This window comes from Rhineura floridana, chromosome 8 (assembly GCF_030035675.1).
Source record: "Rhineura floridana isolate rRhiFlo1 chromosome 8, rRhiFlo1.hap2, whole genome shotgun sequence".
Taxonomy (NCBI): Eukaryota; Metazoa; Chordata; class Lepidosauria; order Squamata; family Rhineuridae; genus Rhineura; species Rhineura floridana.
This window is the reverse complement of record NC_084487.1, coordinates 68,425,437-68,448,971: the sequence shown is the minus strand read 5'-3', so window position 1 is coordinate 68,448,971 and position 23,535 is coordinate 68,425,437. Positions and strand designations below refer to the sequence as shown.

General features: G+C 42.2%; 1 protein-coding gene across 6 annotated transcripts in view; it reads left to right on the top strand.

Annotated features, from left to right (window-relative positions):
* The first annotated feature begins 12,508 nt into the window (after positions 1–12,508).
* The window catches only part of ZDHHC17 (zinc finger DHHC-type palmitoyltransferase 17), a 119,051-nt gene continuing 108,024 nt past the window's right edge, over positions 12,509–23,535 (top strand). For all 6 annotated transcript variants that reach the window (XM_061639695.1, XM_061639694.1, XM_061639696.1 and 3 more), the window contains exon 1: positions 12,509–12,616. In XM_061639695.1, the coding sequence (XP_061495679.1) occupies positions 12,554–12,616 (63 nt within the window). In that variant the 5' untranslated portion in view covers positions 12,509–12,553. The remainder of the gene's footprint in view (positions 12,617–23,535) is intronic.

Below are 23,535 nucleotides of genomic sequence, written 5' to 3'. Positions count from 1 at the left end.
TGCAGTGATCTGTCATGATACCATCTCTCTGACCAGGTGCCCTCTCCCACAGTCTTCAAGGTTCGAATGTGTATATTTGAAGTTGGGTGGCTGGGACAGAACAGGGATTCTGTTGGTGTACCGCCCACCCCGCTGCTCAACAGCCTTCCTGAGCTAGCCAGGGTGGTCTCGGGGTTGGTGTTGGAGTCCCCACGGCTTGTGGTATTGGGTGACTTCAACATCCACGCTGAGACCGCTCTATCGGGAGTGGCTCAGGACTTCATGGGCTCCATGACAACCATGGGTCTGTCCCAAGTATTATCTGGCCCCACTCATGCCGCTGGCCACACTTTGGACCTTGTTTTCTGTGTGGGTTGGGATGATGGTGATCCTGGTGTGGAGGAACTCTCTGTAGTACCGTTGTCATGGACAGATCACTACCTGGTTGGGTTTAGACTGACTGGGACTCAGAACCTCTGCAGGGGTGGGGGACCAATTAGGATGGTCTGCCCCAGGAGGCTGATGGATCCGGATGGTTTCCTGATGGCTCTTGGGGATTTTCCTGACACCTCGGCAGGCGATTCTGTTGAAGCCCTGGTTGACCTCTGGAATGGGGAAATGGCCAGGGAAGTGGACACGATCGCCCCGGAGCGTCCCCTCTCATGGAGTGGAGCCAAACCACTCCTTGGTTTACCAGGGAGCTGGCGGCGATGAAACGAATAAGACGGGGACTAGAGCAGAGCCTGGAAAAGTTACTTTTTTGAACTACAACTCCCATCAATCCCAGCCAGCATGGCCACTGGATTGGGCTGATGGGAGTTCTAGTTCAAAAAAGTAACTTTTCCAAGCTCTGGACTAGAGCGACATTGGTGGAAGACTCGGAACAAATCTGACCGAACACGGGCTAGAGCCTATTTGAAGGCCTACTCCGTGACAGTGTGGGCAAAGAAGAAACTTTTCTTTTCTGTCACCATTGCGTCTGCTGGGAGCTGTCCAGCGGAGCTGTTTCAAGTGGTCAGGGGTCTTTTACATTCAGGCCCCCAAGAGGGTAATATAGACCACTCAACAGCCCGCTGTCAAGAATTTGCACGGCACTTTGCAGATAAAGTCGCTCAGATTCGCTCTGACTTGGATGCTAAAATTGATACAGTCTCAAGGGATGTAACCTTGGCTCCTTCTTGTCCAATAACAATGGATTCTTTTCAATTTGTACAGCCCGAGGATGTGGACAAGATCCTTGGAGAGGCGAGAGCCACCACATGTTTGGTAGACCCTTGCCCTTCCTGGCTCATTAAGAGTGCCAGAGGGGGACTGGCCGACTGGGTGAGGGGAGTGGTAAATGCCTCTTTACAACAAGGCAGAATTCCAATGTGCCTAAAAGAGGCGGTTGTAAGACCTTTGTTGAAAAAGCCCTCCCTGGATCCCTCTATAATGGGTAATTATCAGCCAGTCTCCAACATTCCGTTTCTGGGTAAGGTAATAGAGCGTGTGGTGGCTGCCCAGCTCCAGAGATTCTTGGATGAAACGGATTATCTGGATCCATTTCAGTCTGGCAGGGACGGCTTTGGTCGCCTTGGTGGATGACCTACGCAGAGAGCTGGACAGGGGGAATGTGTCCCTGTTGGTTCTACTGGACCTCTCAGCGGCTTTCGATACCATCGACCATGGTATCCTTCTGGGCTGCCTTGCCAGAATGGGACTTGGGGGCACTGTGTTGCGGTGGCTTGGCTCCTTCCTGGAGGGAGGAACCCAGAAGGTGGTGCTGGGGGATTCCTGTTCGACTCCTTGGCTGTTGACATATGGGGTCCCTCAGGGCTCAGTTTTGTCCTGCGTGTTATTTAACATCTACATGAAACCGCTGGGTGAGGTTGTCCGGGGGGTTGGGGTTCGGTGTCATCAGTATGTGGATGACATCCAACTCTATTTTTCCTTTCCACCTCAAGCCAAGGAAGCTGTCCTGGTCCTGAACCGGTGTCTGGCATCAGTGATGGACTGGATGAGGGCGAACAAATTGAAATTAAATCCAGACAAGACAGAGGTGCTCCTGGTTAGTCGAAAGGCAAATCAGGGAATAGGGATTCAGCCTGTGCTGGATGGGGTTACACTCCCCCTGAAGACACAGGTTCGCAGTTTGGGTGTGCTCCTGGACTCAGCTTTGAACTTGGAGGCCCAGGTCTCTGCAGTGGCCAGGAGTGCTTTTGCCCAGCTAAGACTGGTGCGCCAGCTGCGCCCGTTCCTGGAGATGCCTGATTTGACTACAGTGATGCATGCCTTAGTTACATCCCGTTTAGATTACTGTAACACGCTCTACGTGGGGCTGCCTTTGAAGACTGTTCGGAAACTTAAACTGGTACAAAGAGCTGCAGCCAGAGTGCTAACTGGGGCTGGTTACAGGGACCATACAACCCCCTTGTTACGACAGCTCCACTGGCTGCCAGTTTGTTTCCGGTCACAATTCAAAGTGCTGGTTTTGACCTATAAAGCTCTATACGGCCTAGGTCCAGGCTATTTGTCAGACCGTATCTCCCCATATGAGCCTGCCTGGGTGTTGAGATCCTCAGGAGAGGCCCTTCTCTCAGTCCCAACACCTTCGCAAGCGCGATAGGTGGGGATGCGAGATAGGGCCTTCTTGGTGGCTGCCCCCAGGTTCTGGAACTCTCTTCCTAGGGAAACACGAATGGCCCCTTCCTTGCTATCCTTCCGTCGGCAGGCAAAGACTTTTTTATTCCAACAGGCTTTTGGACTAGAAGATGTTTAAGATAGGGCCTCATAAGGTCTGTTGTATTGTTCTATGGTCCTATTCTTAAAGTTTTAAATTGTATTAGTATTTTAAGTGTATGTTTTATGTTTTTAATGTTACGAATAGTTTAATTCTATTTTAATTGTATATTTTTGTATGTTTTTTACCTATGTGTAGTTTTTATTTGTAAGCCACCCTGAGTTCCAGTTTTGGAAAAAGGGTGGGGTAAAAATAAAGATTGATTGATTGATTGAGGCTGAGGAGAGGCTTGAGTTTTTAGTAGGGTCAAATGTGTGTAAAGAAATAAACCATATTTCATAAAGACACCACAGACTCCATTGACATTCTTTCCAAGGAAACCAAACCCTGGATAAGAGCAGGGACCCCTGGAAATCTCTCACCGCTCGGAGATTGGGGTGATGCACAACAGAATCTTTTGTTATGGTTGCCCTTTAAATTTTCAGCCGAGTGGAAGAATTAATCCCCTCCTTGCAGCTGGATGGAGATGATAACAAGGTGCCTCTACTTACCACATATTTCTCTGTCAGTCTGTTTCACCTACAGCCCCTTTTTGAGGGGAAAACATCTGTCTGTAGTACTTGCTTACATAAATAACATATTGCTAAGTACAGAAAGTGCTTGATTATTTATGACAGTTTTTTCAGTGGAGGATTTCCACACAATATTGAATGCATTTCTTATGTTGTTGAAATAGATGTCTGTAAGAATTGCTACAAATAGTCTAACATGATAATGGACTATATTAGCAATCCCCTTTTGTTCAAAACAATATATTTCTTGTAAGCCATTGTGTTTAATCAATTAAATTCAGCACTAATCATTTCTTGGTAGGAACATCATCACCCCAACAAAAAGGAGAATGCAACTCATTTGAGTAGCTAGCAGCATCTCTGTAAACTGCAATGAAGCAGCTGGAATTTGAACTGGGGTGTCAAAAACCCCAATGTCCAATGGAGGGGTGAAAATGGGGGGGGGTGGACTGTAGAAAAGAGTTAAAAAGGGAGTGAGACCATTAAGGTGATCAACAGCACAATCCTATACGTGAATACTCAGAAGTAAGGTGCAATGACTTCAATAGGATTTACTCCAGGTAGGTGTATATACACTTTAGGATTACAGCCTAAACATTGACTGTGAGCTGTTAATTAGCATATACTATATGGCTTATTGAACAGTAACAATTCGTGTTACATGAACAAGTCTGCATGAGCCTTGGGCTTGCACAGTTCCCCTTGCTCTTTATGTGCACGGGGAAGAGATCAAAAGCTAAAGATCTAAATGGTGATTTGTACAAACCACCATTTGTTAACAAGCCAGGATATCAGACCAGCTTGATCCTGGTTCAGACTAGGACTAGTAAAACCTGTGTTCAAAAAAAATAATTCCCATTCAGCCATGAAACTCACTGATGGTGCTTCCACACTGTTACTATGTTTGAATGGACCCAGGTCCAACCCACCTGTCAAAATGGCCTTGCCAAGAGAGTGGGAGCCCAGGATCCAGCCCACTGGCCAGATCCAGTTGCGATGGCAAACTGGAAGCAGGAGCCTTATATATGTTCAACAGGTGGTTGTACTTTGTGTAAAAGAAAGATAGCACCTTAAATTATATTTATTTAAACAAATCTCTACTTTCCAGCCAACAATGAGGCCTTGTAGCATATGTGCCTGAACAGGGTATGGTCCCCTGCTCCTGGCCAGGACAGAGACAGGTCCAGTCCCACAGTATACACTAACCCCTGCAAGTCATTGCCTGGGGCAGCCACAGCACTACTGGCCTAATTGCTGGGAATGGAAAAAAGAGCTCTTGAAGAGACAGTAAAGTGACATTTTTTTAAAGATTAAAGAGCTGCTGCTACCATTGGACAGAGTGAGGAAGTTGCCTCAGGCAGCAGTATTTGAGTGTCATAAAAAGTGTAAAAAAAACCCCTTCAGTATTTTTTTTTTAACTGCCAAAGAAGCAAAAGGCACTTCTGGGATATTCTGCCTCAGTTGCCAAAATTACCTGACTAGTGTTAGATACTGTGCACCTTGACTTGAGGGTGGGGTTTCATTGGTTGCTCCACTTCAAGAAGCAAAATGTCTTGGGCAAGCTCTATATTTAGTTGGTGATGTGCTGCTAATCGGCCTTCTCTGAAAACACTAAACTACGGGAACATATATAATTTAAGTGCTTGAACTAACAAATTATACTAGCTGCCAATTTAGCCAGTGCACTAAGTTCAAGATGCTGATACTTGTGTACAAATCTCTATACCTTAAAGGTAAAGATAATCTTATATACCTAACTAATGACTGCCTGTGAAGGAGTGGGCAACTTGCAGATATTATCACCTAATCAGGAGGTCCATTCCACACAATGTCAGAATCAGGCCTTTAGTGTGATGGCACTTACCTCCTGTTCCATACTAGACACTGGCCTCTATGGTATTTTCACTGTCTGTTGAAGGCTTTCCTCTTTCAACAAGCCTTCTAAGTGGAAATTTTTATCCCAATTATTATCTGTATTGGATTTGAATTGTTTTTATATATGATTACAGAAAACAATGGTCATTTTTATTGAATTGTGAAATCACTTTGAGATGCTTTATTGTAAACAGTTCATACATGAAGTTTTATTATTATTATTATTAATAATAATAACAATAACAATAATAACAACAACAATAATAATGTGCTTGAACAAATTTAGCATCCCTGTCTTTCGTAAGTGTGACTGCTTTAAGTGGCTTGTGGAATTGCAGAATAAATTTCATAACATGCAAAGGGAAGGAAGGAGAACCCATATAACACCTCACACAGCTCCTGTCCTGGCCAACTCTGTTGGATTTAGACTCAGACTCACTGTTATGTTTTCTCTATTATGTTCAATGTGAAATTTGAGAGCATTTCATAGATCAGATTACACAGAACTCTGCATCTCTACACAGCATAACTAGGGTTCCTCCGATCCTTCCTCCTTGAGAGCAGGCTGGAGTGGTGGCAGCTCAGGTGACAAGGGAGTGCTGTGGGGAGGAAAAGAGGCTGGCTCAGCTCATTGTCAGACAGTTTTCTTCAGTTGTAACTGGAACTACAGGGGCGGAGCTGCCACTGTCAAGAGAGAGTTGCTCTGCATGTTGATGATCCACACACAAGGCTGAGATAAATTCATTACTTATTATATTGAAGAAGAATGTAATGTGATATGACCTGTACTGCTATGAAATGTACTGTTAAAATAGGTGTATATCCTCTACACTGTGCTGTGTATTATCTAAAATTCTGATTCTCTGGTTATGGCCACCAAAAGCATTTGTAACAAGCAGATTTATAAGCAAGAAATAAATAGGATTCTGCTGTCGACTTTCCATTTATTTTCTTGATTATTCCCTCTTTATGCAGCGTTTACGTTCAGAAATATGGACTTTGATGGCTCTTGTGGCCATTCCCACATAGACTTTCTTACATGAGCATAAAACAGCAGAAATCACACCTTTGGTGTTACAGTTACAAAACTGTTTACAGATGTATTTGTTTGTTATCACTTGAATTTACAAAATACTTTCCCACTAGGAAAATTTTACCCCCTCTAGGATGCACACCTTAATGTGGTGAGGGGGTTTGAGAACAATGCCATCAGGATCCTAGACTCCTAGCAGGGTCACCTAAGGCGGAATGGTCAAAGCTGAGACATCAGACAAAGATGCATGCAGACTCAGAGGAAGGCAGTGGTAAACCACCTCTGAATTTTACCATGAAAATCCTATGAAGAGACTATCCAAAATGCAACATGAGATAGTGCTGGAAGATGAGACCCCCAGGTCAGATGACACTCATCAAGCTACTGGGGAAGAACAACGGACAAATACAAGTGGTGCTGTGATTAATGATGCCACTGGGTCAAAGCCGAAAGGAAGCCCAGAGGCTGAAGCGCACATATGCAAAAGGAGAGTCCAGAGTTGTACAACGTACACAATAGGACATGGAATCTGAGAACCAGGGAAAGTTTAAAAACATATTAAATAGCAATTCCAACACAGATGCAAACTGGGATAAGGCCTCAACTTAAAAGGCTTGTTGAAAGAGGAAAGTCTTCAATAGGCACCGAAAAGACAACAGAAATGGCGCCTGTCTAATATTTAAGGGGAGGGAATTCCACAGGGTAGGTGCCGCCTCACGAAAGGTCCGTTCCCTATGTTGTGCGGAACGGACCTCCTGATAAGATCATATCTGCAGGAGGTCCTCACCTGCAGAGCACAGTGAATGACTAGGTATATAAGGGATAAGACGGTCTTTCAGGTATCCTGGTCCAAAGCTGTATAGAGCTTTGTACACCAAGACTATAACTTGAACTTGGTCCGATAGGAAATGGGCAGCTAGTGAGCGGCTCGCTGAGTGAATTAAACTCGACGTGAGTGAATTCAAATGGATGGGAACAGGAAACTTTCAATCAGGCAACTACAAAATATTTTATGCAGGAAATGAGAAATTAAGAAGAAATGGCTTTAACAGTGAGAAGTGATGTAGCAAAAGCAATTAGGAGCTATAACACAAGGTCTGAGAGAGAGATATCAATGAGATTTAATGGGAAACCTATTAACATAACCATCATCCAAGTCTATGCTCCAACGGCAAACACAGAAGAGGAACTGGAAAGATTTTACGCAGAAGTACAGGAAGAAATTGATCACACACCAAAACAAGATATTCTGATAATCATGGGGGACTGGAATGCAAAAGTAGGAGAACAACTAGAAATTGTGGGGAAATGTGGCTTAGGAGATAGAAATGAAGCAGGAGAAAGACTTATTGAATTCTGTGAAGCCAATCATTTGTTTCTTGCAAACACATTTTTCGAGCAACCAAAAAGACGACTGTATACATGGACATCACCAAATCGTCAATATAGGAATCAAATTGATTATATAATTGGTAGCAGAAAATGGAGAAGTTCCATACTTTCTGCAAAAACAAGACCAGGAGCAGACTGTGGTACAGATCATGAATCAGTAATATCAAAAATCAGAGTAAAGCAAATGAACGAACAAAGCAATCATAATGCCAAAACATAATTTAAATAACATCCCAGAAGAATATTGATAAGAAGAAAGCTGATAATGAGGACATTGAACTTGTCAAGTATTATCAATACCTTGGAGCAATTATTAACCACAATGGAGACAATAGTCAAGAAATCAGAAGGCTAGGACTGGGGAAGGCAGCTATGAGAGAACTAGAAAAGATCCTCAAATGCAAAGATGTGTCACTGAACACCAAAATCAGCATCATTCAGACCATGGTATTCCTGATCTCTATGTATGGATTTGAAAGTTGGACAGTGAAAAAGGCAGATAAAAGAAAAATAAACTCATTTGAAATGTGGTGTTGGAGGAGAGTTTTGAGGATACCATGGACCATGAGAAAGACAAATAATTGGGTGTTAGAACAAATTAAACCAGAAGAACAGAATAAAAACTGGTGAGTCTCAGAGCCCCCCAAAACATAACACAGACAAAAAAGCAACCCCCCCAGCAACCCCAACTCAAAACTATTTCTTTTTAATTAAACAATTGGAAGAGATAGGAGGCCCTGGCATATGCCAAGGGACATGTCTGAAGGTGTTGTGGTGTCCACAGGCACCATGTTAGTGACGCCAGGTGTAAACTATCAACCAAAGGGTTCATGAGTTGTACTGAGAAAAGCAGTTGTGGAAAACATTCTGTAAAAAAAGAAACCCTTAAAACAATAACTTTCTCATTACGTTAGATTTGTACAGAGTTAATGATATAGTCCCATACATACTTATCTCAGAGTAATTCAATTCATTACAGCTTACCTCTAAGTAAATGACCATATGATTGTGCTATTAAACTTTATTTGTTTCATATTTTAGTATGCATGCATAAAAATGTATGAACTTTGAAACATCAAATGAAACTGGTGCCAGAAGCAAAATGAAAGTAAAAAATGATACAAATCATGTATCAAACGGGAGAAGACAGAAACAAGGATTTGAGATAATTTGCACTGCAAGTGGAGCAGGTCAGAAAGAAGAGGGCCTCCAAGTATTAAATACTTCTACTTCAAAAAATAATAATGCTTAGAGTACCATTTTTCCCATGTGGCAGGTGAGGAAGTAGGAGTACTGAATAGCGTTATAAGATTGTGGGGTGGATTTTGATGGTATCTGTGAGGCCCCTGCTAGCTAATAATTGTGTGCCTGTAAGAACAGTAATGTAGTGGCAAATTCAGAAGTGTAGGATCCCTTCATGATGGTCATAGCCACACTTTTTTGTTGCTGGGTTGAGATTGAGATCTTTGTTAATGCCTTCTCCCACAACAACAGACATCTCTAGGAGCCAATCAGCATGAAGGGGGGTAGTGTTAGCTATTGAAAAGAGTCTTCTTAGTGGCTCACTCACCTCCTTTCACCCTGATTGGCTCCAATCAGCAGGAAAGGACAAGGAAGCATGTGAGAAGACTCTTCTCAGTGATTAAGACACTCCCCTTTCATGCTGATTGGCTTGTAGGAAGCTGGAAACATAAGGAACCCTGCAGGGACTCTGCTCTCAAAAATGTAAGACCCCCTGAGACCCTGGTCAACTACACCCCTGTGTAAGAAATACAATCTGCAAGGGAAGAAACCTGTTTCTCAGTTCAGACTAGTTTCCTTTGCATAAGCTAATAGTTTAGCCAAGTTATCCAGTGACTTAATGGGCTTATTGAGTGGTCAATCTGCACATCCAACGGGATTTGGCCAAGAGAGGTACTGTTGCTATTGGAACTCTTTTCAGGAAAGGGGCCCTCCTCCCCCTATCCTGGAGCCAAGGTGAGACTTGTATTTTTTAGTCTCATTTTGAGGTGGAAAGACTAGCAGAGAGGCCTGTTCTCTGTGTCTGAATCCCAAAAGCTATGGCAGCAAGATCTGATGTACTGTCAATGTGGAGAACCCCTCCATCTTACACTCAGGCTGTGAATATGTGTAAACTGGACTACTGCAATGCGCTCTACGTTGGGCTGCCCTTGAAGACTGTTCGGAAACTACAACTAGTCCAGAATGCAGCGGCCAGATTGCTGATGCGGACCAGAAGGTCCGCTCATATAACACCTGTTCTGGCCTGTCTGCACTGGCTTCCTGTTTGTTTCCAGGCTAGATTCAAAGTGCTGGTTTTGACCTATAAAGCCCTACACGGCATGGGACCGCAATACCTGATGGACCGCCTCTCCCAATATGAACCTACCCGGACACTGCGCTCAACATCTAAGGCCCTCCTCCGAGTGCCATCCCATCAAGAAGCTCGGAGGGTGGTGACTAGAACCAGGGCCTTTTCTGTGGTGGCCCCCGAACTGTGGAACAGCCTCCCCGATGAGGTGCGCCTGGTGCCGACGCTACTATCTTTTCGGCGCCAGGTGAAAACCTTTTTATACTCCCAGGCATTTTAAAGTGTGTTTTAATAGCATTTTCATCATTATTTGTATTTTGGATGTTGTTTGGTTCTTTTATTGTTTGTTTGTTTTGTTTTCTTGATTTATTGTATTTATTGTATTTATACATTGCTTGTTTTTTTTATCTTTTTGTACACCGCCCAGAGAGCCTTCGGGCTTAGGGCGGTATATAAATTAAATTAAATAAATAAATAAATAAACCATATATCATAAAGACAACACAGTCTCTGCTGACCTTCTCTCCAAGGAAACAAAACCCTGGGCAAGCGCAGGGACTCCTGGGAAGTCTTGCACCACTCGGAGACTGGGACAGCATGCAACAATAATTTTTCATAATAATGAAAATGAAGAAAAAACACCAAGAGTGCCTCCCAACTGTCAGTGAGGGATAAACGAATGACTAATGAGAAAGCATATAAACAATCCACAAGAAAATCAGGATGAATTCAGGTTGCAGGTTGCATGCTTGTTTTAATATAACCATCCCACAAACAAATCAGAATGAATGCTCAGTAAAGATTTGACATAGTCCAGCCACTGTGCAAGCAAATCAGGATGAATGCTCAATGAACAGGTCATCTGGAGGAGCCCCAGGTTTTGATTAATAAAATTAAAGTGCACTGGCCACCTTGAATAAATGTTATTAAATGAAAGGCATGATTTCAGCATTATAACTCTGCATTTTATCCTTACAATAACCATGTGAAGTAGGTAAGGGTAAGTGAAAGTGAATAACCCTAACCCTAACCCAGTAAGCTAAAATGATGAAACTGAAGTTGTCATACTTTGGACACATAATGAGAAGACACGGTTCACTAAAAAAGACAATAATGCTGGGAAAAACAGAAGGGAGTAGAAAAAGAGGAAGACCAAACAAGAGATGGGTTGATTCCATAAAGGAAGCCACAGACCTGAACTTACAAGATCTGAACAGGGTAGTTCACAACAGATGCTCTTGGAGGTCACTGCATAGAGTCGCCATAAGTCATGATCGTCTTGAAGGCACATAACAACAACAAAATTTGCAAGGAAAATAATGCTCTCATACTGATGAGGCTGAAGGTTTTAACTAATAAATTCTAATTCCAAATATAAACGAATGAACTCTAATTCCAAATACAATCTTGTCATGCTTGTAATACGCAGTGGCATATAAAGTGAGCGACTATTTCTTCAAAAATTATTCTCTGGTTCAGATCTTAATCCAAGCTGGTCTGCATCTCACTCTACCTCTCTAACTACTGAATGTTGCCATGGAAGAATTCCAGGTACCTTAGGAGCCTGGTACACAATTTCCAGGGTGCCTAACAAGACTTCTTGTGCTTGGGATGCGGCTAAATTGCTAGATTAGGTGGGGGGGGGGAGGAGAATGCGGAGTTTAATTCTGAACTGAGGTGAATACACCCTGACTAGTTATAACAGTGATCCTCAGAGTAAATAAGATTTTCCTTCCAGTTTATATAAAAAATCATTATATGGCCAAGGGCAGGGGTACCAATATTGTGCTCTCCAGATATTTTGGACTACAACTCCCATCAGCCTCAGCTAGCATAGTCAATGGTGAGCAATGATGTGAGTTGTAAGTCCAAAACATCTGGAGGGCAACACTTTGGCTACCCCAGCCCTAGGGACATATCCCAAATTACCCACATGCCTACGTATCTCTGATCATCAGCAAGTGTTTAAAAGTTTTGTTAACTTTCATGGATATATTTTGAGTTGTCAAACAAAAGAAACTGAGGTCTAAATCTGACGTAAGATGACAGAATTGTTATCTATCTTGGTAATATTTGCATTATGTGAAATAATAATGTGTTAATTGTTAATTCACAAAGGCAAGATCAATCTGTATTCACAGAACAATGTTTGTATTAGCTAGAAAACTAGTAAGTGCAGAAAAGTAAAGGTGATCCTACACTTTCCCTGTAGTATGTATCTTCACTTGCTTGCATGACTTATCCGGGGCTTCTTGACTTTGGATGCTCCTCCACAAGCACCTTTCTGCAGTCTGTCTTTTCTGTACTTATGGACCGCTGTAATCTGGTTGATGGGTGGGTAACCCTGATTTTGTCCAGGGTTGGAGGGAATATATGTGGCCTTTGGGTCCTCCCCAAAACTAAGATCGTAACTGGGATACATAAACACACCCGTGTGGGATCCCCACAAGCGGACCTATAATCTGCCGGTGATATTTAGGGCTTCGGATTCCTGCTGCCTTCTCATCAGATCTCTTCCTACCTCCTTCCCACTCGCTTGCGTGATACAGCCTGCCTCGGTCTGGTTTATCTGATCTCTCGCTCCCCCCCCCCCCCCCGGCCTCAGAGAGAGTGAGAGAGGTCGTGAGGGAGAGCGTTACCCGGCATGCAGCGGGAGACGCGTTCGCACCAAGATGGCGGCGCCTCTAGATGAGTATGAGAAAGAAGCAGGCTGCGTCCCTATCCTGCACCCTGAGGTGAGGCCCTGCTGGCTTTCGGTCGCCTTTGCAGCCCCATTAGCGAGAGAAGAAACTGGTAGAGCGGAGGAGGAGAGGAGGAGTAGAAAGTGGTGGCCGCCGCCGCCCTCTTTGGCACTCCCTTCCCGGGCGGGGGCGGAGGTTGGCCCGGAGGCGCAGGGAGGGTTGTCGGGGAGGGATAAGGCGGCGGCTACGAGTGCGCCTGGTTTGCCTTGCTGGGTTAGACGAAGAAGATGAGGGAAGAGGCTGTCGAAACTGCTTTTCGAGGGGGACGTTTCCCCGACTCATTCTCCTTTCGTTCTTCTGATTCCCTCACAAGGAGAGGGGGGAGGGGGGAGAAACCGAGTTGTGAGGTCTTTCTGGCCAATCGTAGCCCTTAAGCCGCCTTCTCTTAATCATGCCAAACGAGTGAGGGACTTCAGATGCCTTGAGGTTACTAAGAAAAGAAAAAGAGAGGGTGCTTGCTGTGGAAACCTTCAGGTCGTGAAACTCAAGCGCTCCGGAGAAGTACCACAGTGACACGCATCTCTTGTTAAACGCCATCCCTCACTTAATAATGCCTGGTAAAAGGCTTTAACCTCATTGTCACCCAAGCACGCCATTGCCTAATTTATTGGAGCTCGCCTTATTTATGGGTTGGGTGTTTCACAGATTGTAGTTCTCTGCCTGCTAGGAAAAATGGTTCAGCCCTACATTTAAACAAGAGCAACACTCTGGTCTTGTGGGGTTATTGATCTCTTTCCCCCTTATGTTGTACAGATTGGGGCCTAATGTGGCTTACATCTTGGTCTTACTTATTTATAGATGTAGAAAATAAGTAGAAATAATGGAACAATAGAGGGTTGTAATTCCTTAAAGACTTGCACATTTTTTATGGCATAAACTTTTGTGGAGTGCATCATAATAAATCCTTTAGTGTATAAGGTGCCACAAGGCTCCATTTTTGCTGTAACATTAACACAGTTACCCTTCTGGAAGTTGTAGTAGTCAAACAGATTTCTTTGAAAGACTGCATTGAATTGCAGCCTTCGTGCAGTTTAGGTAAATACAGTAGTTGCTTCCCCGTAATCAGTTGCAGGGATACTGTCAATAAACATGACTGTCAGTAAAAATGAGTGTAGTGGTGTTGTGTGCACTAAAGAATGGTGCTCTGTTTTATCAATAGTAGGCGCTTTAATTGTTTCTTAATTGCCACTCAAAAAACAAACTCCAACTGTTTCTGTTTTTTAACTGTTCTTCAGAGTATTGCATGTCTCCTTATTTTTTTAAAGTCTAGTCTTTCCTACCTCAGAAAGTTAAGCCCCCCTTTCCAGTGGGGGCAGATTATATTTTACTATGTAGATAGTGGTGGTAGAGCAGTAGCAGTGATAACCTGTGAATGTCTGAAAAATCCCTTGGTATTTTGAAATTTTCTCTTTTTTAGTCCTCAAAATATTAGCACTTCATAGGGCTCCAGAAGTTATTTGAAGTAAATGATCACTAAGAAAATGTTTGTAGGTTTTTAACTGCTGCCCACCAAGTATAAATGAAGGGCATGCTTTGGTGTGTTGCTAAAGCTTCTGTCAAAGACGTGCCAAATATCAGGGGATGTTTGGGTTTGCTCATTTTTTATTAACGGTATGTTTCTTAGTCAACCCTTTGAGTTTGAGGCAGTATGTTAAATTTGGTAAGCTTTTTCCTTCCTTATTGTTTCATCGGTGAAAATACTGTAATTAAAGCTATTCAACAAAGCATTTATTGTAAAATGCAAGTAAAATGGTACCAGGACATGGCTAGAAGAATACAATGAACTTGGAATATTTTACTTAATCCTATATTCTAGTTGGCGGAAGGAGCAGGGGAGATCACCACTTTGCTAGTGTAATGGCTGCCATAGTCTGTCTAGGCATTGTCAGACCTAGAGGTGAGTGGGAGAAAAACACATTCCCAAAATACAAAAAGTGGCATATAAATGGCAGATATGTCCCCAGTCTGTCTAGAAACACTATCACAATCTACCAGCCAGGAATTGTGCCAGCAAAGACACCAACATGCTGCCTACACACAAAGGAGTCAACGAACTCTGTTTGACGTTGGCTTGTTTCAAACAAATAGTTAACGTTAATCACAGTTTCTTGATTTGGGAATAAGCAAGCTGTGGTTAAATAAAATGGAAGCAAAAGCTTCAAGCGCAGCTGTGCTGGAGGAGGAACAGAGTTAGCGGAGCATGTGAGCCCTCATTCTCATCATGCTAAACTAGGGTTTAGCGTGACCTCCAAACACAGTCAGATAATGACATGCCTATGGCTTTTCAGTGAATTCATGGTTTGATAACTTCTGTGTTAGATGTGGCACCTTCTTTTTGGAATTAATCATTGTCTCACGGATATGTATTTGAAACCAAAACCTGGTTGTTTATATTGTTGTGCACCACCCCTATCTCTGAGTGGTGTGAGATTTCCAGGGGTCCCTGTGCTCACCCAGGAGGTTGGTTTCCTTGGAAAGAAGGTCAGTGGAGGCTGTGGTGTTTTTTTCAAATACTGTTTATTTACACACATTCCAACCTGAGCTTAAGATGGAGGAATTCAAAGCATTAGCGGCCCAAAGGATCTTTTCCATCAGGCTTACAGGAGGCACCCTAAAGCCATAGTGCAGAGAGCCAGCCTCTCTGCCTGCCTCCAGCTCCCAGCTTTTCCTTAGACTCAACTCAAAACACAAGCCAGTGTGGTGTAGTGGTTAAGGTATTGGACTACGACCTGGGAGACCAGGGTTCGAATCCCCACACAGCCATGAAGCTCACTGGTGACCTTGGGCCAGTCACTGCCTCTCAGCCTCATGAAAACCCTATTCATAGGGTCGCCATAAGTCAGAATCAACTTGAAGGCAGTACATTTACATTTTAGGATCTTCCTGCCTCATTCGCCAGTTAATGGGCACTTGATAGGCCCATTAACTCACCTGGCCACACTATTAGACTAACAAAGGGAGATGTGGCCAGCAGAGCAGATTTCTCACCTCTAGGTGCTGGGTTCCAAATCAGAGACTGGAAGTGGACTCATAGAAATCATCCATCTCAACCCCAAACCCATAAAAATAGTATGAGTCAAGGTAAAATGCTGAGTAGTTATTAAAGAATAGGAAAAGGGTTGAAGGTAGTAGGCTGGCTCTTACAGCTTTTATGAAGATATGTTGTAGTACAAAGGTCTGGAGGAAGGAAGGTAAAAAGTTGCTACTTCACACTAACTTGTATCTCAAACCTTAGATAATTTGTTGGCAATTTATGGAATTATGCCCCTGTGCTCTTCTGTCTAGAAGATTCTGCCTATGTTCTAGGTGTATTGATAGAGGAAGGAAAGAGGACTTTCTGATGGGTGGGTATAAGGTGCTGCTGTGCCTGTTCAGTGAATGTGAAAAAAATATGTAGGACCGTTTATGGTTGTAGTATTGGGGCCTGTGCTCTCAGTGACATACCTTGGTCACATGGTGTAGCAGAGCAACAAAATTTAAGCATGTACAGTTAATGAATGCTGATGAAAGTTAAGAGGAAAGCACAAAAGCAGAACTACAGCTGAACGTCAATAAGACTAAAGTAATGACAACAGAAGATTTATGTAACTTTAAAGTTGACAATGAGGACATTAAACTTATCAAGGATCAATACCTTGGCATAGTCATTAACCAAAATGGAGACAATAGTCAAGAAGTTAGAAGAAAGCTAGGACTAGCGAGGGCAGCTGTGAGAGAACTAGAAAAAGGTCCGCAAATGCAAAGATGTATCATTGAACACTAAAGTCAGGACCATTCAGACCATGGTATTCCCGATCTCTATGTATGGGTGTGAAAGCTGGGCAGTGAAGAAAGCGGATAAGAGAAAAATCCACCCATTTGAAATAATTGGGTGTTAGAACAAATTAAACCAGAACTATCACTAGAAGCTAAAATGATGAAATGTGGGTTATCATATGTTGGACACATAATGAGAAGACATGATTCACTAGAAAAGACCATAATGCTGGGGAAAACAGAAGGGCGTAGAAAAAGAGGAAGGCTATCAAGAGATGGATTGATTCCATAAAGGAAGCCACAGACCTGAACTTACAAGATCTGAACAGGGTGTTTTATTCATTGGGTCACCATAAGTCAAAATCGACTTGAAGGCACATAACAACACATAGTTAATGAAAACCATAGTACATTTCCTTTTTATTTTTTTTCATGCTATACTGCAATTACTTCTATGATAAGAAAATGGAACAAGAAACATTTAAACAGGTCTCCAGTCTGAATTTGACATTGATTGTTGAATTTTCCTTTATCATATATTCATCATTTAAATTAGATAATGGTCATTAAAGGATTAATTTCTATATATGATAAAGGAAAATTAAGATAATGGTGAAAGGTGGAGTGGAGGAGGGGTTGGATCTGAATATGTTCCATTCCTTGTCCTTTTTAGATCACACAAGCTTAAAAGAGATGGTGGAGCTGGAAGGTTGATGGTTGGTTTAGGTAGACCTTTTGTGAAGTGTGGTTTTGATTCTAAATTAGATTTACCAAGAGCCTATTATGTATGTTCTACTATTGTGGAGTCCGTGAGACTATAGCACTCTTAACATTCTCTAGATTGCTTCTGTGGGCAGAAGTGTGTGTCCTTGGCTTTCTTCAAAACATGGTTTCTTAAAATATCAAGATTTCATTTAGGTAGGAGACATACTACTGATGGCCATCCAGTGATTTTGAATGATGGTTGATTCCGGTCAGACGAAAGAAAGTACTTTTTCACACTGCACATAGTTAAACTATGGTATTTGGTCCCAAAAGATGTAGTGGCAGCCACCTACTTGAATGGTTTTAGAAGAGGGTTAGACAAATTCATGTAGGATTGGGCTAGTAATAACTATTAGCCATGATGGCTATATTCTGCCTCCACAGTTAGAGGCTCCGTTCCATTATCCAACATATGTTTGCGATATGATCTCTGGTGCCTCTTCCCTTTCTAAATCCAGCTTGGACATCTGGCATTTCTCACTCCATATATGGTAAAAGCCTTTGTTGTAGAATCTTGAGCATTACTTTACTTGCATGGGATATTAAGGCAATCGTTCGATAATTACTGCATTCTCTGGGATCCCCGTTCTTTGGAAGTGGGATATATATTGAACGCTTCCAGTCTGTGGGCCATCATAACAAGGAATTAAAATATATTAAAATACAACATCTTTAAAAACATCAAAAGAAAACATCTCTAAAAACGTCTTCTTTAAAAAGTTTTAAAAACATGTTAAAAGTCAATTCCAGCACAGACGCAGACTGTCATAATGTCTCTACTTGAAAGGCTTGTTAAAATCCTTGCACTGAAAGCCACTGCAAGATGGCATGATTCTTGACTTAATAAATGTAGTTGCCTCAGCCAGTGTGCCAGCTGGCCAATATGCCACTGGTATAATGCATGTGCATGTGATTTATTTAGCTTACCAACCTGATGCCTAATTGAAGTACTTTGAGCGTGTGTGTGTGTGTGTCCCATCATGTCGTTATGTCCTGCCCCTTGCCAAATGCAGCAATCATCCTCTTATGGAATATGCTATGCTGCTGTATGCCCTCCTTCCTTTTAAAAAACCTGTGCAGTCTATGCAAGAATATGCATTCAGTGCTTTTATTGTAAACCATGCCTAGATTTTTTTTGCTGCAATTAATCAAATGTGCTACTGCCTGCAACCCTCCTGCCCTCTCACCCTCTGGTCCCACACACAGTATCTCATGTACCCTGTTTGAATCCCATAAAATACTGTACTCAATTTTTAATTTTGTTTAAAAACTGGACAAGTGTTACAACCAAACGAAACTATTAGAGATGACTGCATGATCACCCTATCCTCTTCTTAAATCCTCTCCAGTAAATGTCATGAATCATGTTAAAGTCTATTGCATTAAAATTATTCCAGTTTTTTTTCTTATTTTGGAATTTGGGGTGTATTTTGCCGTGGATGGGTAATATAGGCACAGCACATGACAGGCTGCCAGTGGGAAAAAACCCTACCAATGTAAATTTTTGAAAAATGTTTGGGCATTAGGTGACTAATTATTGGTTCACAGCTCAGCAGGAAAAGAAGCACATCCCAGGGCAAAATGTGCTGATGATGTAATGTTTATTTTATTTGTTTGTTTGTTTGTTTATTATTTGATTTATATCCACCCTTCCTCCTAGCAGGAGCCCAGGGTTTATGTTACCGTGGTCACAATGCTTGGAGCCAAAGCACATTGTAAAGGCTGACTGATAGTGTGAAGTGTTCTACATTTCATCAAAGCACCTCATGTTACCCTGCTGTTGTGCTTTGTTTTTTAATGGGTCTCTTTGGCCCCCGAACCTCAGCTCAGTGTTTTATGCAGGAGTTTTGGTTCTTATATGTTGTGTAACAATGTAAAAAGTTGCTGTTCTACTGGCAATCTATTACGGCAAACATGCTAGTGCTTTCCTACTATCGCAAGATGAAGGTTGTCAACAAAATCAGCAACAGTTGCCATACAATACAGCTCCATACCTTTACTTCTTTGGAGTAAATGCAAATGGACAACAAAAAATGTTTTGAACCTGTCAAATAACTTTTATGCTTAATCATTTTGTTGCATTTACCAATACCAAGGAAAGCAGAGGTACTGTCTGTATGCTATCTGTGCAAAGCAACAAATGTACTTGTTATCCCCCCATGTCAACAGGGGTGTAATCGTCCAGGGTCTCATGGGGTCTTAAACCCTTCTCTTTTTTGGGTGGAGGGTCTCAGCAGCGTCCCTATGTCTCCAGCATCTTATGAGCCAATCAGCATGCAAGGAGAGTGTGTTAGCGACTGAGAAGGTCTTCTCACATACTCCCTTGCCCTTTCCTGCTGATTAGAGCGAATCAGATTGAAAGGAGGTAAGTCAGCTGCTGAGAAGACTCTTCTCAGTAGCTAACACTCTCCCCTTCCATGCTTTATGGCTCCTAGGGATCCTATTCTCAAACCAGCAGCAGCAAAAAAAAAAAAAAAGGGATGTGATAGGTCATGGCTGTGACTATCAAGAAGGGATCCTACACTTCTTAATTTTTCCACTACACACACTACTGCACGCCAATGACATAAGTCTTTTCTCACTCAACAGTAGCCATGGATTCTGCGGGCAATCAGGAGCCAAAAATTATGATATGATCATGCAGGAAGTGCTTCATTAGGAAATACAAAGGATATGCCCACTACAAGGAAGAAAGGGCTTGTGTAAGTGCACAAAGAAAGACAGCAACACAGACAAAAATGGAGTGGCAACAGAAGCGTGCTTTACAAGAACCAAAAGGAAATGTATCCAAAAAATTGAGGAAGATGCCGGCTGTGTCAATAAAATCTTTAAACATTTCTGCACAGAACTTGAACAGTCTGCATAGCAGTCCACCTCCAGAGAAGGAAATGGATGCCACAAACATATACATTTCCAAAGTTGCCAGAAATGATGACAGTAATACAACTGTTACTATTGATTTGACACCCAGTCGTGATGGACAGGTTTGCAATGTGGACTGTGACACCAATATTGATGAACCACAAGACAGACACAGAGGATGAGTTGATCAACATGGCCCAGTCCAATACACAGCACAAGGAAGATGCTAGTGCAAGTACTCTGTCTATGAAGAGCAACAGCCAAGCACTAGCAGGTGTAATCAGCATCCTTACCACACAACAAGCAATGAACAGCATATTGTGTTGGATGTTGAGGTACTTCCCACAGCTTCTGAGATGGGTTACAAGGGTCATGAAACATTGACAGAGGAGACAAGACACATGCAATCAGCTATGCAGCAGCCCAAGGAAAGAACCCAAATGGCAAAATGCAGTAGACCTATGCTTGCCAAATCCCATGTGTGGAAATACTTTTCAAAACATGCAGAGGATAAGTACGTAGTGGTGTGTTCTAAATGCCTAATGAAAGTTAGGCTTAGGAGGCAAGGAACTCATGTTGGCACCTTGGCAATGTGCAGACATTTCAAGATCCATCATCCACTGCTTGTCCCTGGCACTGAAAGCAACACAGGTCGAAAGAAAGGGGGTCTCCAAAGTCAAATGGAGTATTATAAAAAAGGGAATGTTGGCCATGTGGAGAAACAGAGCAAGGCATCCTCCATAAGCAACCTCAGCCAAGGTGAGAAAACCACTCCACAACATGCACAGAATCACACACAAATTTCACTGGATACATGCTTTTCAAATTTCACAAAGCTGTCTGGAAAATCGGCAGTGGTTGCAAGATATAACAGAGCTCTCTCAGAGTTCACTGCTAGAGCCGTGCTGCCTTTTTCCATTGTTGATAATGAGGCATTTATTGATTTCATAAAAGTTGTGTGTCCAAGGTGGAATGTGCCATGTAGACAGCACTTTTCAAATGTTGCAGTTCCCACTCTGCGACATGACATTGCACAGGAAATACATGCATAATTGAAAACTGCCAAGGCTGGTGTTGTGCACTTCACCAGTGACTCATGGACTAGTAACCAGACTCTGTCCTACCTTTCTGTTACTGTGCAGTGGGTATCCCTTGATCCTGTAACAAACCACCTGAAGTGTCAAAAAGCCACCTTAATGCTGGACCATTTCTCAAGGAAACACACCAGTGAAAATATTGAGAAACATATACATCAGGTATATGCTCAGTGGCTAGCACCAAGCAATCTTGAACTGGGTTGTGTGACAGCTGACAATGCCTCCAATTTTGTCAAGTATGCCTGCGAGTCTGACACACAACATGTCCATTGTATTGCTCACTTCCTGAATTTGGTGGTCCATGCTGCAATGAAGAATTGTGGAAAGAAGGTTGAGAAGGTGCTTACATTGGCCTGTGCGATTGGAAACCATTTCAGACATTCTTTTGTGACAACAGAAGTCATATGGGAAATACAAGAGTGCAAGAACCTGCCAGTCCACAGATTCCTTTTGGATGTTGCAACTCAGTGGAACAGTAGCTTGCATACAGTACAGCGACTGCTTGAACAAAAAAGTGCAATTAAGAGTATGTTCAAGAGTGTAGATCTGCCTCAAACCTGTTCTTGACACCAGAGCAATGGCTACTGATGGAGAACTTAGTGGACTCTTTGAAAATTGCTACACTTGGACAAATCATGCCCATCTTAAACATGATAGAGGGTAGGCTAATGGACTCAATTAGAAAATTTGGGAAGAGGTTCCCTTGTATATCAAACAAAGTTGCTGTTAATTTTGGGCAAAGTTTGCTTGAACAGATTAGAAAAAAATAGTCGACTGACAGCAATACGTGCAGACATGAAATACCTGGCAGCATCACTTCTTGAACCACGGTACAGAGATGGAATGTGGGGGCACCTCATGCAGCATTGTGATGATTCTGGGTCCCTATTGTTACAGAGTTATATTCTCCAGGCAGCCGAAGAAGTGTACCGAAAGAAAGTAAAGGTAACTTCTTTTGAAAAAGGCAATAGAATGGTGGCTGAAGAGCAAAACAGTCCAAATTCACCCAGCGATCCAGATTATCAAATTATAGAGGAACAGCAGGCCGATGACAAAGACGACCAGCATCATGATGACTTGTTCACAGCACTGTCCAAAAGATAGGGATACAGCAGAACCAGTAGAGCAGTTCAACTGATGCAGCACAATGATAGTGATGATGCCATAGGTGTTGTAAAAAAGGAACTGGAGGCCTACCTGGCAGAAGAAATCCATCCCGTCCATGCCCACACTGAAAGTTACCCAGTTCTTCATTGGGAGAAAAAAATGTGTGAATGGCCACATCTGTGTGATGTTGTGGTCTGGCATGTTGCAACACCGCCCTCCAGCGTGGAGTCTGAAAGGCGCTCTTCTACTACTGGCAATATTAGGACAAGACAGGACAAAACTGAAACCAAAGAATGTGTCTGCACTCAGTTTCATTTGTTCTAACCACCAATGGATCCCACAAAACCATATGCCCCCATTTGAAGAAAAACTCTGTGATTGCCCAGAACATGTCTTAGACAACTCCACAGACAAATATGGGAGTGGGGAAGAAGAAGAGGGGCTGACAAAGGTTGAGGCAGCAAGTGATGCAGAAGAGTCGGTGTGTGAGTAGTGTTAACAGGAACCAATGGTGACTATTTCACACCTTTTTTCATATTTGAATTTAGTTGACATGGCCACACTTGGACAATGTAATGGACTTGGTAACCCAGACAACAGAATCATGGCTATTTGTCCAACGACACCTCCCCCAATAAAATTTAGTATAAGGTTCATTGTTTACTACAAAATTCTAGAGATCCATATTTGTGATGTAATATGGTAAGAAATTCACAAGATGTGCGCAGAAACAGAATATTTTTATTTATAATACATACAAAGGTTCAGAAATTAAAACGAGAAATTTAACAGTTATGAAAACATTTTTTACTCTTGTGTCTGTAACACTTTTAATTAAAATAAAATTGCAATAGTAAACTCACATTTTTTCTTTTCCCTGAAGAATTTTAGTGCAAAAAAGAAAATAAATTAAAAAGTAACCTTTCACATGAGAATTGTTATAAACAAAGGAGCTTGTAAAAAAATATAAAGTTGTATAAAAAGCAGTGTAAGCAAAAAAAATTTTGGATACAAAAATTAAAAGCGTAGTTGCAGATGGTCTGTGTCTTCCCTCATCTTGTCCTGCTTGTAGTGGACCATACTGATTTCAATAACAAGGTGCTGCTCTGTTAAAAGAAAAAAGTTGTCAAAGGAAAGTACATTGATCTGATAGTCATTGGTGCATCACATGGTAGAATATATGACTCGTGGCTGTGGTTTCATAAACACAAATTTTATAGCACTGCAGTCATAATAATTCAACTTAAATTTGGATAAGGTGCTTCCAATCCCTAACTTTTTAGAAGAAATATAGTAGTAATTACACCCTTGATTTATAGAGCAAGA